This window comes from Limanda limanda, chromosome 4 (genome assembly GCF_963576545.1).
Source record: "Limanda limanda chromosome 4, fLimLim1.1, whole genome shotgun sequence".
In the NCBI taxonomy this organism is placed as follows: Eukaryota; Metazoa; Chordata; class Actinopteri; order Pleuronectiformes; family Pleuronectidae; genus Limanda; species Limanda limanda.
This window is the reverse complement of record NC_083639.1, coordinates 16,780,913-16,798,660: the sequence shown is the minus strand read 5'-3', so window position 1 is coordinate 16,798,660 and position 17,748 is coordinate 16,780,913. Positions and strand designations below refer to the sequence as shown.

Here is a 17,748-nt window from a genome sequence, read left to right as displayed (position 1 = left end):
TTTCAGTATGATTGTGTGAGTAATCGTGCATATTTTCCCATAAATTGCTTGCTTGTGTGTGAATGTTTGTGTAGGTGTAATGCTTAGCCAGTCCCAACTTGCCCATACGTGTGTAGTCATGTATTTACTTCATGGAAAGTTACATAGACAGCAGGGTTTTCATCCAACATTTATTGTGGTTAGGTGGGAACAGTTCCTGTAGCTGAACAATAATCAAAGGCATTTGCCACAATTAGGATTTTCTCTTTTTGCCTGTTTAACCATGAATAAAAATGTCACCAATTTGTTGCCACAGAGATAACATTTATTAGGTGCCATGTTTTTAAGTAGACTTTACATGAACTGTAATAAACACTTCACAAAAGTGCATAAAAACTGTTTGGATCCCAAGACTTTAAAACAGTTTTTAAAAGTTTAACTGATAGAAATTTAGCTTTAGTCCATCTTTAAGAACAGTGTATTCCATGTCTTCCACAACAAATGAGCCTGTCTCCCAGTGCTTGTCACTGTTTTGGGATTCTTTTACTTTCCGTTCTTATATTTGTAGAAGATCAAACTCATAACACCTGTTTGTCCATGAGTATATGACTCTGGAAGTATTGCTATTTTAATAACATTTTTTATCACTGTGATGGGTTCTTTGTTTGACACTGATGTAACCTGCGTTTAAGCGGTTTTGAAAAGTCCTGACACAATGTAATCTGCTGCATCTCCGTCGATGAGGCCTGTTCCGTTACTGTGAATGAACCAGCAGGGAACATTTTCTCCGTCCTTCAGATTCCTCCTGAAGTCTCTCTGCCAGCCTCTGTGGACCAAGAGAGAAACGTCATGTAGACCAAGCGATGTTAATTCATTTTTGGACACACTTTGCATTCAAACTCTTCCACGGAAGGTGGGACACTTATCTGAGTCATGTACCTGGTCACATTGAGTTCATGTCCCTTCACAAACATGGTGGCGTCTGGTTTCTCTGGGACTTCTCCCTGACGCAGGTCAGTCACCTCATATTCAATCCTGTGATAGAACTGACCTGGAGGACAAGCCGACATTTACAGGTAATATTTTTTAATAATAATTTCAATAATGTTATTCCTTTTTTCTGCAATAAGGAGACACCACTTTAAATTTTGTAAATACGTGTGCTATAAACCTTAAACTATGCAGCCTAGTTCTAAGTAAGGCCTCATCCATACTACGATTTCGCTTGAAAATAAAATGATCCCTGTCCTCACAAGCATTTTGGATACGTATCAGTTTTAATCCCTGTCCATACTAGCGGGGCTGAAAACGCATATCACATGACCACTCACATACACTGGGCATGCGCGTGCCAATGTTAACAGGAATTGTAGCTGATTACTCGAATAACGGCTTGGCCAGTTGTTTTCTTCTGGAAGGGGATCATGTGACCTGTGCCTGACGAATCAGTGAAGGCTACATCATGATTGAAAAGACCAAGACAGCAAGCAGAGTTGATGCATTTTGAATGAAAGCGTATAGCATTATGGATGTAGCGTATGAGCGTCACGTTGTACCTAGCAGGCCGTGAACAGCAGGGGAGAGGAGATGGCTGTCCAGGGTGTAGAAACCCAAGTAGTCCTGATGGTACGGATGCTTCTCCCACACTTTGTGCAGCAGGATCACAAACTTTACTGAATCGTTTAGAGTTACGGTTAGGCTGCGATCCTTCGTGACAAGAAGATCCACGCTGGAGGAGAAAGAAGAGGAGTTCATCCTGGGCTTCATGTTACATATTACTCATGTAGAGCGATGGGTCTTTGAGAGACGGAGAAGTAAGTAAGTAAGTTTTATTTATAGAGCACATTTAAATACAGCATAAAACTGACCAAAGTGCTGTACAATGACAATAAAAGGCAAATAATACAATATAACAATACGGTGCTATACAATGACAATAAAAAGGCAAATAATGCAATATAACAATACAAATTGACCATAAGTCCTAAAATCCAATACAAAGTGCAATAACATTCAATAACAGTTAGGGGGAAAGGAAGGCCAGGGAGTAAAAGTGGGTTTTTAGCCTAGACTTGAAGGCAGAAATGGAGGGGGCGGATCTAATGTCCTGAGGGAGCAGGTTCCACAGACGTGGAGCGGCGACAGCTGTCAGGCCTGGACTGGAATGAGGACTCAGAAGCAGAGAATATCACGTACCAGCACACTTTATTGATTTCAGAACCTCAATGCAGAGTGACAAACAAGAAGGCTATGAAAATCTCACTAACTATATCTATATTATAATATAATACTTGGCAAGCAATAACTGGGGAAAAAGAACTTCCTAATAAATACAAAACATACACTAGAAAAAGAAAGCTTTTAAACAAACCACTCCCGAAGGACAAACAAATGGCAAGAGCAAGAAATCAAAAGCGCTCCCGAAGGAGGAAAACCAAACTACTAATAAATGGGGCAAAAGAAAAGGCTCACCTAAACAGGAGGCTCAACAAACTAACTAAATCTCTCTTAACATAAATCGCTCCAAAAGGGAGGAAGAAAAACAGTTTACAAACAACACAAAACAAAGCTAAACTGGAAAACTTTAACAAACAAAAAATCACTCTCAAGGAGGAAACAGAAAACATCTTACGTGGCGTAGCAAGAAACTCTTTGGCAAAAACGACAATGACTGTGGGTAAGGCTTAGGTGCACGAACAAGAACGAAACACTTCGGCACAAGACAAAGGGGAGACGCAGACTATAAGCACATGAGGGTGAAGGGAACAGGTGGAAACAATCAGAGACAATCAGACCGGTGACACATGAGGAAGGGCAAGTGACCTGAAACGAGAGGAGAGTTAGGATTTCAAAAAAAGTTACGAGACAAAAACCCCAAGACAAGACAAACCTCACCGCGGTGTGACAACAGCAAAGGCCCTATCACCTTTCTGCTTGAGCCGTGAGCGTGGCACGTGCAGAAAACCTTTGCTAGAGGATCTGAGGGACCTTTGGACTGACTGGGGCTGTACAAGGTCAGTGATGTAGGCTGGGGCCAGCCCATTGAGTGCCTTAAAAACAAATAATAAAACTTTAAACTGTATCCTTAAATGAATAGGGAGCCAGTGCAAGGAGGCCAGAATGGGGGTGATGTGCTCACGCCTCTTGGTGCCAGTTAAAAGACGTGCAGCTGCATTTTGAACCAGCTGTAGACGTCTGAGTGAGGATTGGGGGAGGCCGAGGTAGAGGGAATTGCAATAATCCAGCCGTGATGTAATAAAGGCATGAATTACTATCTCCAGGTCTTTATGAGATAGGAAGGTTTTGAGAAGCATGCAATGGTGCAGCCACTCACTTGGGTCCTTTGAGAGAGCCTGTATCAGACCACAGCAGCTTCACCCATTTGCCATCCTGGAACACTGAGATCTCATGAGTGCTGACCTCCAGCCTCACCCCCAGAGTGCGGTGGATGATGCCAAACCGCCAGAAATAGGTGTGGATTGTACCATCGAGGGGTATTTTCTTGTCCCCAATTGTCTGGCCATTGACCAAAATACCTGAGGAATCAATTCAGTCACTTACTACAGCATATGAATGAATGAGAAAAAATTAACATTGTATTTATTACTGGTTTTGGGCTGACCTGACTCTGGATCTCTAACCAGTGTGAAAATGGTTCCTGGATTGTCGTTGATGTTAAAGCACAGAGCGTCGTCTCTGTCTGGCAGCTCTATCATGAAATGAGGATCTCCATCCACTGCAAGTGACACCAGAGCACAATGACAGTAATGAATATGATTTAATTAATATAATATAGAGGATGGGTTTAATATATAATATTTATAGTGATGATGTCAAACAGCCACGCTGTGAGGCAGGACAGCAGGTACAGCTGTGCTTTGATGTAAATGCTAATAACAGCAGCAGGCTATGCTCACAATAGCAATGCTAAAAGGTCTCATTTAATGTTCACCATTACAGGATAAAGTCCATCGGATTCATTGCTTTAGGGCCGTGAAAATCTATAAAATAATATGTGTCAGTACATAGGTGAAGATAGTGACCTGCCTGTGGCACTAATTGAAAAGTCAGAGGATCCAAAAGTCCTCAATTACATGAAGGACTGACAGAACAACTGACTGATAGCCATCCAGGTTGATGAAAATGACCAAAATACCAAACCTGTAACCCATTGCTTACCAAAATATGTAGGTGAAGGTTGATAGTTCGCAAACGGATATGCTAGATACAGGAATAATGAAGTAAAAAGCTAATTAATAAAAGGAAATTACTTGAACATATACATCTGTTTTATGCTACAGGACAAACAACATTACTGTCTTACCCATTCTGCTGGGGTGAAGTCTTTGCGCTGAGAAAAAAAAGAACAAATTAATACCTTCTACAGTTCAGGTTGACCAAAATATGTATGTGAAGAATAAGTGTTAAAAACCGGGGTTACAAATTGATGTGCTAGATACAGGAAGAATAAAGAATAAAGCAAATTAATAAAGTGGAATTACTTAAACATATACTTTTTTTTTTGAGCTACAGGACAAAAAACATTACTGTCTTACTCATGTCAAACTGTTGTCTTTGCGCTGTCAAGACAAACACAAATTAATACCTTCTACAGTTCAAGCTTACCAAAATATGTAGGTGAAGAATAACTGTTCAAAACCAGGGGTTACAAATTATTGTGCTCGATCCAGGAATAATAAAGACAAAAGCAAATTAATAAAGTGACCTTACTTAAACACATACATCTTTTTTTATGCTACAGGACAAAAAAACATTACTGTCTTACCCATTCTGTCAGCCTGTTGTCTTTGCTCTGTCAAAAAAAGAACAAATTAACACCTTCTACAGTTCAAGCTGAAGCACTACACCCTCTACTGGTTAGTTAACTGAATAGAATGTTACAAGAAATATGAATTCACTGGCCAGTCACGCCTGTGAACGCTGTACATTTTGGTCTGCATCACTCTTTAAAGCCTTTCTCTTTCCCTTTACCCTCAGTCAGCTTGTCGGCAATAAGAGGGCTTTCAGTTCCGTCCTCGGTTTCAGGTTTGGTGACCACCATGGAAGTGAGAGGGGTGACGAAGCTGTATTGCAGAGACATTTCCAACGCCCTTGCTGTAGCATTGACTTTCTCGTCTGGTGTTCCACTCTTGCTGCAGGATGAAAAAAGATATTGAAGCTGCAACAAATGACACCTGAATTTAGAAAAGGATGCTAGAATCTACAAATGCATATTACAAGCTTATTTAAGTGCTTACAGACAATAGCCAAAGAGTATCATTTTCATCTGCCTTTATTCCACAAATGTCTGTCTGTCTGTATGTGGACTGCATATCTCAAGAACCATTCATCTACTTCACCCTTGGCATATGTATTGCAAATTGTCAGAGGAAGTGCAGTGCAGACTTTGTAGTGATTTGGTGCTGCTTTACATTCATCATTAATAAAAATGTATTTAACAAACAGGCAAGCAGCTCTCTGTAACAGTCAGTGGGAACAGGGCGGTTGGGCTTTACTCTGGACGGAGTTGAATGTGTTTTTCTTCTAGTCATTGAATAAACTACAGCAGAGCCACTTTCAGCCTGAGGCCAATACTCTCTGTCTCCAGATCATTTAGATAAATTGATTATTATCATTTCACCATATAAGAGATACACAGTGGTTGATCTCTATCAAGGCAGCAACATTCATAGAATTATTTCCTCTTCAGCAATTTGTCTTTAAAGTAAAGCACAATGTTTTGTTGCTGTAACGCTTTGTGGAATTACAGAGGTTTTATTTTGAAAAGGTTTTGAGTCTGAATACAAAATCCAGCAACCAAACAATACAAAGGGACAGTATATTAAATAACTTTTGCTGGTCTGGAGAATAACCACAGAACAAACAAACAGCCTATTCCAAACAGAAATGTTGATAACAGCGACTGCACTAGTTAGACGAATGGAAATGATTTTCAAGCTAAAGCAGCTCAGATTAACCTAAAGGACTCAAACAAACTTCTTGTCCAGTAATTGCTGGATGGTCAGATAGGCCCACAGGCGCTCTGTGAAGTCCCCAAAGATGTACTCCTCATCTGGGTACACAACATTCCAGTTCAGAGCACTGGCCTTGCCCTGCACTTTGTACTTTTCCTCAGGCTACAGGGGAGAGAAAACAGGAAGAAATGCAAGCAATTTGAGAAATAGTCGACAAGTTTTCTCTCCATGTTAGCATTGTCTCCAAATTTTAGCCATTTCCCTCTTCTCACCCCCTCGCCGAACACCTCCACCATAAAGTTGTCCAGGTCGTTGTCTGTCAGCCGACCAGCCACCACAATCTCCGAGCCATTAAAAAGCTGGCTGAAGTGGTTGGTTGTCAAAAAGCCTACTGCATTGTCGGGATAACGCACATCCACCTCCAAGAGCAAAGGGCTGGAAACGTCCTCGTAGAAACCCTGAAATTGTTGCATATACACATTGTTTAAAATGTATTTGTACAAAATGTGCTAATTAAATGTTTTTTTATTTTAATCTGCCATAAATTTCCATGAAACTTGATGGAGGGATGGGACATGAAATAAATTACCCATTAAACTTTTGGCATGGATCAAGTCCGTGGGGGATAATCCAGGATTTTTTGGTATAACTTTTTTTTACATTGCCAAACATTTCCCCTATTCCATGAATAATTGAGGATCTTCTATATATATAAATACATGCATACACACTCTGTTTAAACAGTATTCTATTAGATTTTTTAGTTGTGTTATTTTGAGCTCTATCTTATTCTAATGTACTGTTATTTAAATCCATTTTATTCAAATTTACATTTGTCTTTTTCTTACTTTAAACCGTACTTTATATTTGGTTTATAACATTGCTCTTACTGTTGAGCTGAGCTCTCTTCTTCACCACAAATTGTACCGTTGACCTTGACCTTGTGTTAACTTACATAAAACAGTAAAACTTGAACTTTGTCTCATAAGGGGGAAGGAGTTTTTTCTGCTGCTCTACAGTAACAAATAGGGCAACAAACCTGAGACAAACATCAATGTGTAGCTGAGGTAATGTTGAGTCGGTTACTAATCAGAAGCAGTGTATTTGTATCTTCAATACTTTTAGGACTGTGTCCAAACGATCATTTTAGTCATGTGGAATTCAAGGGGACAGCCATTCCAGTTTAAATTATATATTATTAAAAAACTATTGGCTGATAATTGTACTCATAGTCTAATTCTCCACCTGAAGTTGAATGGCTGCATCTGAAGCTTCATATATTCTGCGGGCCAGTCCTTTGTTTTGTTTGCACATCACGTCCAGGAAGGAGTAGTCCACATCATCGCCAAACCCGAGACAGAACAGAGACATGTTTCCTCTGATGGCAGAATGCACATTCTCCTGGATCCTCTGGAGGTTAGTCTCTCCTTCAAACAGGGCTGGACTGGGAGAACAAAACGGCCCGGGCATTTTTTGGCTCAGACCGGCCCACATAATTAGCCGAGCACATCTGCCATTAAATTGACGTAACTTATGTCTTCTAAATGTCTTAAAGTAGCTCATATTAAAAGTACTTAAGTATCAAAAGTATCTGGTGTTGAAATGTACTTAAGTATCAAAAGTACAAGAACTAAAATTAAAAATGCAAAGTGCTTTTTATAGTAGGTCTATACAGACACAAAACAACCCAAAATGTTTCTCCTCAAGATTTATCTCAACTGACTGAAAAATTACAACAACAATATGCATATAATGTATAATTTTACCAATTTTGAACCCTAGATGCTGAGGTTCAAATAGTAATGGACCAGTGCATCTGAACTTCTAATTAACTATAAACAAGTGCCTCTTGTGTCTGCCCAAGAACATTAATAAACCACAGTATAACCACTATACTATAGGCACACAAAATAAGACACTATCTCTATTCTAGAGGAAGTAAAAGTCGTAACAAGATTTCTGAAGGTGAACCTGCGGAGGGATAGACCAACCTCTCGCGCTGACCCCCCCCCCCCCCCCCCCCCCCCCGCCGGACCTGCACATCTAAGGAGGGAGGGGGCAGTGAGAGAGAGAGAGAGAGAGAGAGAGAGAGAGAGAGAGAGAGAGAGAGAGAGAGAGAGGGGGGGGGGGGGGGGGGTGCGCCGTGGGTAGAGGCGTGCGACGCCAACCTCCGCTGCTCAAGTAACGAGCCAGTTTGGAGAATGTATTGAAAATTGAAAATGCGCGCTCACATGTCTGCCTCCACTCGCTCATCATTGTCGAGTCCTCCTCGCTCGTCTCCCGGCGCACCTGCTGCTGCTGGGCTGGTGAACCCGGCACCACATAGGTCCGTCAGTTTGGCACATTTAGCAGCCTCCACCTCCAGAGACTTCAGCTTTTTTTCCCGATGCTTCTCAGCGCCACCCGGGCGTTTTTTTACTCTTATTATCCATTAAGTTAAGTTTCTGTCTCAGCAGCAGCCCGTCCCGCGACTCCCCCCGCCAATGCTATGAGGTCCCGCCCCCCCCGCCCCCGGTTTGTGTTGTGATTGACAGCACTGTCAGGGCTCTCTGAGCCTGTCAGCCCATGATTGATTGACAATGACAAACAATAGACCAATAATATGTGTCGATGCTGGCAACACACTGCTAGCCCTCTGTAGCCAATTGGCCGGCCCAATTGGAGGGCATTTAGAGAGGAAGAAGAGAAAAAAAACAAAACAACAACATAGCGGACCAGACCGGCCCACATTGGGTCAACGGCCCACCGGGATTATGCCCGGTATGCCAGATGGCCAGTCCACCCCTGCCTTCAAAGCAAGAGATACAAAATCCACAGTTTCAATGCTAAACCCAAAGTACATTGATCAAATACATCCAACAGGATTTGCAGACTCAACATGCTCACCAGAATTTGGCATTCCATCAGTCATTAAAATAATCATATCACTACTCCTTTCAGGGAGCTTCTTCTCCTCCCTGTCTTTGCCCAGCATTGTCACACCTCTCAACACTGCATCATTGATATTGGTCCCTAGAAGAAAAACTCAAACAGTCACGTGTCTAGTATCAGGATACATTTCTATCATTGAAGAAATAAAGAAGACATTTGGTCAAATTTGGACAAAAGTGCCACTTGTTCTTCTCTCAACCTCCATTGTCTTGCATGAGCCTCACGTAGCTCCTGGCATCATTCACATTTTCCTCAGTAGCTTTGCTAAGTGAGGGCAACCAGGGAGTTATACTGTGGTCAAACGGGATCAGGGCAAAGTGGTCCTCCTCGTGGAGGTCTTTGAGGATTTCAAGCATTGCCTGTCGTGTCTACAAAGGAGTACAAGGTCAGAGGTCACAGTGTGTGCATGTGCTTGCAATATATCAGAACTTCATCAACATATCATTTAAAAGGCCTCTCACTTGTTCCATCTTTCTCCCACTCATCGATCCGCTCCTGTCGATCACAAACACCACATTCTTTGGGAGTCTGGGCAGGTCAGGTGGAGCGAAGAAGTGCACAAAGTATCCATTCACAATCTGAGGGGAAGATGATCATGATTTACATGAAGGAATGAAACAAATATTTTTTGAGATTGTGCAGCAGATACTGAGTTAAGTGACAGCTGACCTGAATGTCTCCAAAGCCCTCTGCTCGGTTTACGTCATATTTGATGACAAAATCTCCATCAATGAGTGTTCCATCGCAACCTGGACACTTTCTCTGCTGCTCCACAGTTGGTGAGAACGAGATGCGTGCCTGATAAAGGAATAAACACACTGAGCTCAGCTTGTTTTTTATTATTCTTGGGCCAGAAATGCTGGTGCATGTGAAGCCAAGGAAGTGAAACCTGAATTGTTTTTAATTCTGAAGGGTTACTGTGCCACGCACCTTTTTGTCTGTGACCGTTTTGTCCACCTGGGGGAGCAGGTCATTAGAAAGGAAGGTTGCATGGGCATCAACAAACGTAATGCCCTGAGGCTCAAAGATATTTGTCACAATCTGTTTCCGCACACAAACAGACACAAACATTACTTGTGAGGACAAACTTTCATTCGGGATCAATTAAATCCCCATGAGGTAGAATATTATCATGAGCATAGTTGCACCTGAAACTCCTGGACAAGGGTTTTGGGTTTAACTCGAGTTAAGATCTCATACTGGCCCATTTTCCTCTGAAGGAGCTCCTCGTAGGCCAGAATGAAGGTCACGCTACTATTGGCTGCGATGTTGACAGACACTGAGAACTTCTCCATCTTTCTCCCAGAGGCCCTGAAATAAAACACAGACATAAGTGATAGCTGCAGATGTGCAGACAGTGTTTGGAGGGCTGGGTTTATGTATTTCTTCATCTCCAGAGACTCACTTGACCAGTCCAGCAGTCTGTCCAGAGGAAACAGCCTTCTCATACTGTTTCTTGGCTTTCTCTTTCTCCTTCACCTCTCCAACATACACCTGACCTTCAATCTCCCTTTTAAAGAGACAGAGAGATGGAGAGCTTGCATGATGCAACTTAAGAAAAGTAAATAAACTGGGCCATTTTAGCTAAAATCAGCTTTAGAGCACAGTTGTAAAAGTTAACAGGAAGATTGATTGTGTCGTAAACCGAATGTGGTAACATGCTGGATTGTGGAGAGAGTTGTCATGAGAGTGGGGAAGTACTGACATGCTGAAGTTGGTGATGAAGGCGGTCTTCGGCAGGTCCACCTCAAAGAAGATTTCCTGCGAGGAGTTTGCTTGGTTCCGAGCCTTGGAGGTCATGACGGTGTGGGCGAAACGAGACGTCACCGTGCACTCCACGGTGACACTGTACACCTCCACCTGAGACTGAAAGGAAGGATGAGATGGAAAGACAGAAACTCTCATGAAAATGAGAAGCTTGCGTTCAGGGTTCAATATTGATAAATATGGAATAAACAGGCGACAAGTGCTCTGTAGCAGTCATTGGGGGTGGGGCAGTGTGCCTTCAGTCTGTGGACTGAGTTGAACAGTTCTTCTTCTACATCCTTGGATAAACTACAGCAGTGGTCAGAAACTGTGTCAGACCGTGGGTCAGAATCGCTGCAAGACCTTTCTGATGACTTTTGATTATTTTTCTTTCACGACAACGGATGAGACAGAGATTGACCAGTGACTGGTGCTGGTCTTCGTCGTGTCAACAACATTCATAGAATCACGTTCTCTTGAGCAACTTGTCTTCAAACGAAAAAGCACAATGTTTGTTTGGTTGCTGCAATGTTGAGCTGAAATACAAATCTTTTATTTTGAAAAGTTTTGAGCTTGGGTCGGAAGAAGGTGTCTGTTGTTTAACAGACCTCTCAAATAACTGAAATGCAACACAGAGATAAGCCGGGTAGGATGAACACAAAGTTTTCTAACTTCACTCTGCATCTTAGAATGTTTATAAAAAGCTGTGCACACAACGTCCAGCCCATACCAGACAAGCTTGTTTAATACTGTTTTAAAAACTTTTATTTTATTACCGTGGCTTCATTTGTACTTCTTTTCTGCAAAGGAAAAGAAAAGAAAAAAAGGAAATTATATTATTTTTAGATTTGAAAAATCCAATTTAAGACCGTACAAAACCATCAATTTCAACTGAGACTGCTTTATGCTCCTTAACAACATGCATTTTCTATGTACCGTACCTATTTAAAAAAAGTTAATTTATGATACATTTTAATGCAATTATGATTCAGTACCCTACACTTTTAAATATTGTTTATTAAGGGGCAAAACTTTGATAAAATGAACATAATGTGTGAGTGACTCCAACAAGTACCTGCATTGATCTGGCAGCTCCTCTCGTCTCCTGAAATACAAATAAAGCTCCATGATTGGACAAAAAACACATGTACAAATAAAGAGGAGAGGAAAAAGTGGGTTTAAAACGATCATGAATCTAAACTGGATCAAAAATACAAACTTTGGAAGAACAAATTTTTGGGTCAAAATATTTGAGAGGAAATCGGACGTGCTTCAATCAGGGGCTAAACTGATAAAATCATACAAAAAAGCGATTTCAAATTAAAATCATGGTACAAAAAGCTGTGCGTGTGTGTGTCTGTATGTGTGTGTGAGGTCACCTGTGTCGCATCAGGGTACCCAGAGATGACCAGGGCCCCCTGGGTCAGGCTGGGCGGCCCGAGGCAGACGAGGCCCCACAACAGCAGCAGTCGAACACCCAACAGTCCAGACATGACCAAACTGAACACTGAACACAGGCTGACTTCACTGCTGAGGAAACTGCCCTCTGTCCAGGGGGAGGGACGTCGTGTGTGTGTGTGTGTGTGTGTGTGTGTGTGTGTGTGTGTGTGTGTGTGTGTGTGTGTGTGTGTGTGTGTGTGTTTGTGTGTTGCCCTGCAGTATTGACAAACAGAAACAGACCTGAGTTCGAAATTCTTATGCTTTTAAAGTTGTGAAAGAAATGTCTGTGCTCAATCTGCAATGTGTATGACTGTTGGTAGAACTGACACCAAACTTACATATAATGACATCAGCCTCAACTTAAATAACATTTTCAATGTCTAGTTGGATATGAGGTCAATATGTGTATTTACAGTCTGTCTTGTAAAGCATTTGTTTCGTCAGTAACTGTGATGTTCGGTTTGCATGTGTCAGAATATCTTTTGGAGTTATTTTACGTGAATTTTACATGAGTGCATGTATGTTTTCTGAATAAAACACTTGATTTATTCATTCATTAACCAATATCAGTCGGGTTTGTTTAATCTGGCGTTTGGTCAATGAGTTCTTCCTCTTCCTTTCACTCTTTCACTCAACGTCTTGTGCTGCTCCATTCTATGCGTGTGTGTTCATCGTTTCCCACGTGGGAGCGAACACTGGGCAGCTGTCTGAAACCAGAAAGACTCTCTTGTATGTTTTTTTTAAATGCAACTACTGAAAAAAGTAAAGATTAGATTTGACTAGCAGGTACATTGCATATAGATGCATGTGTTACACTGGGCTAATTAAATAACTTGAATACAAGGCGCCTTTGACAGTAAATGTGTCATTCATCCCTCACACCATATTCCAGATGACCATTTATGACAAATGTAGATTTAACCTTAACAAACAGATTTTGTCTGCACTATGAACCATGTGAACAAACACAGTGGACATGCACTCTGCACATCTGGTGAGTCATGGTCAACAGTAGATTGAAGAGTACGGGAATCAAAATTGTGCAATTTCCCATTGAATTCTTTCAAATCAAAATCTGTTTATTGAAGGGTTTTCAGTATATATAAGTGCAGTGCTGAATGGACATTACAGAGACAGGAGGTAAACGTGATTACAACAATCAACACCAATGTGTCCAGACAGACATGGATTGGGCAATATAACTTCAGGAACAGACAAAACAAAAACAAAAACACAAGGTAACAACAGAAAAAAAAGAAAAACAGAGAAAAAAAACCCAAATGCAGCATTATACAGAAAAGAAAGAAAATATATCAAATAAAATCTTCAAACAAAAAGTAATCCCTTTTTAGTCACTGCCATTACACTACAATAGTATGAGCACTTTGTCACATCTAGAGCCTGCGCTAAAAATAAGCATAATCAAAGAGTACATAGTGTTGTTAAGCTGCACCTAATGGCCAGGTTTTCACAAAGTCTGGAATGTATTAAGAAAAGGACCCCACGCCTTCTGAAATCTCCCAATTGAGTGCTTAAGCGAGTATCTAACCTTCTCCAATTTTAAGCAGGACATGATTTCTTCTAGCCATTGTGCGTGAGTGGGGGAGGAGGCATCCCTCCACCTGAGCAGGATCAGTCGCCTAGCTAGCAGGGAGACAAAGGATACAGTGCGTCGGTTTTCTATGGGCACCTCGACCTCCGCCTCCATGAGCCCAAAAAGAGCAATCAATGGGCTTGGTTCCAATCTGATGTCTAACACCCGAGAGAATGTATTGAAAATTTCCCTCCAGTAGTTGGTAAGGCTCGAACAGGACCAGTACATGTGGGTGAGTGAAGCTTCAGCAAAACCACATTTGATACAGTGTGGGCTAATATCAGGGTACATAGATGATAGTTTTGCTTTTGAGATATGAGCCCTGTGCACCACTTTGAACTGAATTAAACTGTGGCGTGCACAGAGGGAGGTCGAGCCAACCAGTTTAAGTATGGAAGTCCAAGTGTCCTCTGATAGAGAGAGACCCAAGTCTTCCTCCCATGCTGTTCTAATCCTATCTGTGGAGGGACGCCCAAGATCCAACACCATGTTGTACAGAACTGAAATTAACTTTTTTTTAAGTGGATTAACAGAGAGGACTCTCTATCAACAGTGGTCGAGTCTGTTGATATTAAAGAGCCAGGTAAATGAGAAACAACAAAATTTCTTGCTTGAAGATATCTGAAGAAATTTGAGTTAGGAAGACTGAATTTTTCACTTAGCTGCTCAAAAGATGCCAGGCTGTTGCCGAAAAGGTCTTTAAAGCGCATGATACCCTTCCTGTGCCATTCACGAAAAGCAGAATCCTGGCAGGAAGGTTTTAAAGGATGGTTTGATGCAATGGGGCTCAGAAGAGAGAAGCTGTGAAATCCAAAATATTTCCTAAATTGTGCACAAATTTGAAGAATGTTTAACCACCGGATTTTTAATGAATCTGAGTGAGGGAAGTGGGAATGGGGATCCGAGAAGTGCAAAAATTGACATATTATCATTCAAATGTAGCTCCATCTCTACCCAGTCAGGGCAGTCAGGTCGGCTGTAGTAAAAAGACCAAAACACAAGACAATGCAAGTTCGCAGCCCAGTAATAGAAACGAAAATTTGGGAGAGCAAGACCACCGGTAGCCTTGGTTTTCTGAAGGTGGTTCTTGTTCAAATATGGTCGTTTACCTTGCCATAAATATGAAGAAATAACTGAATCAAGAAGTTGAAAAAAGGATCCAGGGATAAAGATAGGTAAGGCCTGAAAGAGGTACAGAAATTTTGGTAAAATGGTCATTTTGACAGAGTTAATACGTCCGACAAGAGATAGTGACCAGGGTGACCACTGTGCTAATAATTGTTTAGTTTGATTCAATAACATGGTAAAGTTGTCTTGGAATAGGTCTTTGTGCTTTCTTGTAACTGAGATTCCTAGATAGGAAAACTTCTTATTCTCAATTCTAAAAGGCAAATTGGTAAGGTCTAAAGCTTGTGCGTTGTTGTTGATGGGAAACAGCTCGCTTTTGTTAAGGTTTAACTTATAGCCTGAAAATTTACCAAACTGACTGAGCAGCGAGAGAGCGGGAGGTAGTGAGGCGGTCGGATAAGAAATAAAAAGCAAAAGATCATCAGCATATAGGGAAACTCTATGAATGTAAAAGTTCTTCACTATCTCGAGGGGAACTGCAGAGTCCAGTGATAATGGTGAACTTTCACATGTGTCACGACCCATGACCCCTGTCACATACAAGTAGTCATGTTATGCACTGTTTACATTAGAAAGACTCCTGCAGTTTAAACTGAATTACAATAGTCAAATCAATAATATTATCAAAATTAATCATATGTTGACTTTTTTCTTTTTTACTGAAGACTAAATAAATATTGATTTGAAAGAGAAGAATAATTCAGATACATACATTATAGAGATTTACTGTTGTACATACATGAATGAGACAGTGGTTGATAATCAAATAAACATTTTCTTCTATAGTTAAAAACACTTGAAAACATTAAAGCCCAAACCACACATTCCACTTTATATTTATCATTTTGTTAGAGATATTGGAGTAAAGGTGACAAAATGACTGTTAACTGTATTCATACTGCATCATTAATTTCAAGCCCCAAATATAATTACTACAAACAAATAAAGATATTAAAAAACAATATTTCAATATGAGGGGAAATTATTTATTCAGGAAATGGTCATGCAAAAGCAGAACAAATAGGTATATTATTTTATTAAAAGCTAAGTCTCTATTAATAAATAAATGATACAATCCATTTATAGCTCATGACCCACATTAACAAAATATTTACAGAGTCTGATGCACTGTTCAAACTACAAAGTACAATAACTGCTTACATGGCAGTAAAGTCAACACACTCCACAGCACTAAGCAACCATCTCTGAACCATAACTGCTACTAAAATATGACAAACCCTGTTTGTAATCCATATCATCAAACACTTAAAGAGTGCAGTGTATGTTTTGCACAGCTCTCTCTCTCTCTCTCTCTCTCTCTCTCTCTTTTTCTCTCTCTCTCTCTCTCTCTCTCTCTCTCTCTCTCTCTCTCTCTCTCTCTCTCTCTCTCTCTCTTTTAAGTACTTAACCCCAGTGCAGCACTTTAAAAACAGTAACTCTGGAGATGTTAGACGACACAAATATCTGCGATGGTAATATTATTTTACACTTTCACTGAGTTGCACTTTTTAACAAAGATCAGTCCTAATCATAATGACCAAATAATTCATTTGCAGGATTTAAAGGTTCAGTGTGTAGAATTCAGGTGGAAGGGATTTATTGGCAGAAATTGAATATACAATAATCCTGGTGATGTTTTCACTGGTGTGTTTCACCTAAATTGTACTAATTGTCGGTTTTATTTACCCTAGAATGGGCCATTTATATTAACAGGAGAATAAAGAAAATAACCTATCATCTCTGTCATAGTTGGACAAATACAATGAATTATTTTTGTTCTCATGGTTATTTCATCAAATTTTGCTATGTTTACTGAGGTTGGAATTTCAAATGGCAGACCTTTTGTAAGTTTTGATGCTGATTTCACGTTTCTTATTGAGCTGTTTGGGTTACTGGGCTCATTATATATCTCAGTAGCAATTATCCCACAGCAGTATTATGCACTTGCAGATTTAAGTGTAGTGTAAATAATAATAATTATTATTAAAAATAAATAATAGTTTAATTTTCATTTATAGCACTTTAATCATGATTTCTCTTTTATATTTCCATGTGAAACATTGAAGCTGCAGCTGCAGCTCATTAGTTCCTACCTACAGCTGTTTACAGGGGGACAGGTTTGAATGTAACAGGGGGGAGCCACGTGCGGGTCGGCGTGTTGATTTAATGATGGGAAATGTGGACTTCATTTCGCAACTGGTAACAATACCAAACAATCCCACTACTGTGAGAGAAGCTACCAGTCATCTTGACCACGGCCTCATCTTTATTCAATTATCATATTCAGATTTGAATCTGATCCATGAACAAATGTAAAAGCTTTGCTGTTAGTCAGACCCCTGTCCCGATTTTACGTCAATAGAAAAATTAATTACAAGTGTCCATGATGTTGATAGTCTTCATCAGTCGTACTCCTCTGTGTTTCCCAAAATGTCAGCTGAATGTCAAATAAACAGGTTTATCACGAATGTTAAGGGATCTTTGCTGCAGCATGCCGAGAAGTAAGAATCAGACAGATGACGAATAACAAGTGTGGGAAAACAACCTTAGATCTAAAAGTCACACACAAACACAAACACAGAGAAAGGGAAGATGATGAGTGAAATCGGTGCTCCACACACTTTAGTTCAGTTCAACCATTTGGACGTGACGGCCCCTCTGTGCCCTTTTCCTGCTGGGGCTATGATGCACTAGATTCAGGACTCGACTCCTGAAGATCAGACTTAACTCAGGACAAGAGTTTAAAATCAAGTCTGAATGTTTGACCTGGTAAAAATAAGGAAATGGTACAGAGTTAATAAGACAGACATGAGTTTAGTGACTGCACCAAAGTAGTAAGCCTTTATAAGTTTAAATTGCGGCCAATAAAGCTTTGGAGGGAAAATAATCAAATTGCACATCATTCGAAGGGTCACTATTCTGATGCTGAAACATCTTGAAACTTGCAGTAAAGAT

At 40.5% G+C, this 17,748-nt stretch overlaps 1 protein-coding gene across 7 annotated transcripts; it reads right to left on the bottom strand.

Moving 5' to 3' along the window:
- Positions 1 to 156: 156 nt before the first annotated feature.
- Positions 157 to 12,158, bottom strand: LOC133000239 (inter-alpha-trypsin inhibitor heavy chain H3-like). 7 transcript variants are annotated; one of them, XM_061070115.1, is made up of 24 exons: positions 12,011 to 12,152; positions 11,707 to 11,736; positions 11,408 to 11,431; positions 10,591 to 10,751; positions 10,291 to 10,395; positions 10,034 to 10,196; positions 9,816 to 9,926; positions 9,555 to 9,683; positions 9,347 to 9,463; positions 9,085 to 9,253; positions 8,841 to 8,966; positions 7,200 to 7,381; positions 6,227 to 6,412; positions 5,977 to 6,116; positions 4,972 to 5,132; positions 4,766 to 4,792; positions 4,536 to 4,559; positions 4,304 to 4,330; positions 4,159 to 4,200; positions 3,602 to 3,715; positions 3,314 to 3,515; positions 1,536 to 1,708; positions 919 to 1,030; positions 157 to 805 (listed from the first exon to the last, which is right to left on the bottom strand). In XM_061070115.1, exons 1-24 carry the CDS (start codon positions 12,122 to 12,124, stop codon positions 667 to 669), a joined length of 2,778 nt encoding a protein of 925 aa, XP_060926098.1. In that variant the 5' UTR covers positions 12,125 to 12,152; the 3' UTR covers positions 157 to 666. The 7 variants fall into 7 exon arrangements, with proteins under 7 accessions (XP_060926098.1, XP_060926099.1, XP_060926103.1 ...); XM_061070116.1 differs by lacking the exon at positions 4,536 to 4,559; XM_061070118.1 differs by lacking the exons at positions 157 to 805; positions 919 to 1,030; positions 1,536 to 1,708 and adding exons at positions 1,795 to 2,802; positions 2,875 to 3,029 and having other exon boundaries at positions 12,011 to 12,157.
- Between the last annotated feature and the right edge of the window lie 5,590 nt (positions 12,159 to 17,748).

Bases quoted from the DNA above. Each gene is read 5' to 3' on its own strand.
- LOC133000239 (XM_061070115.1), bottom strand. From the start codon at position 12,124: ATGTCTGGACTGTTGGGTGTTCGACTGCTGCTGTTGTGGGGCCTCGTC. The intron at 9,464-9,554 runs GTCAGCTGTCAC...TCTTCCCCTCAG, and splicing joins AGGGCTTTGGAGACATTCAG to ATTGTGAATGGATACTTTGT. The intron at 6,117-6,226 runs GTGAGAAGAGGG...TCTCCCCTGTAG, and splicing joins TGGAGGTGTTCGGCGAGGGG to CCTGAGGAAAAGTACAAAGT.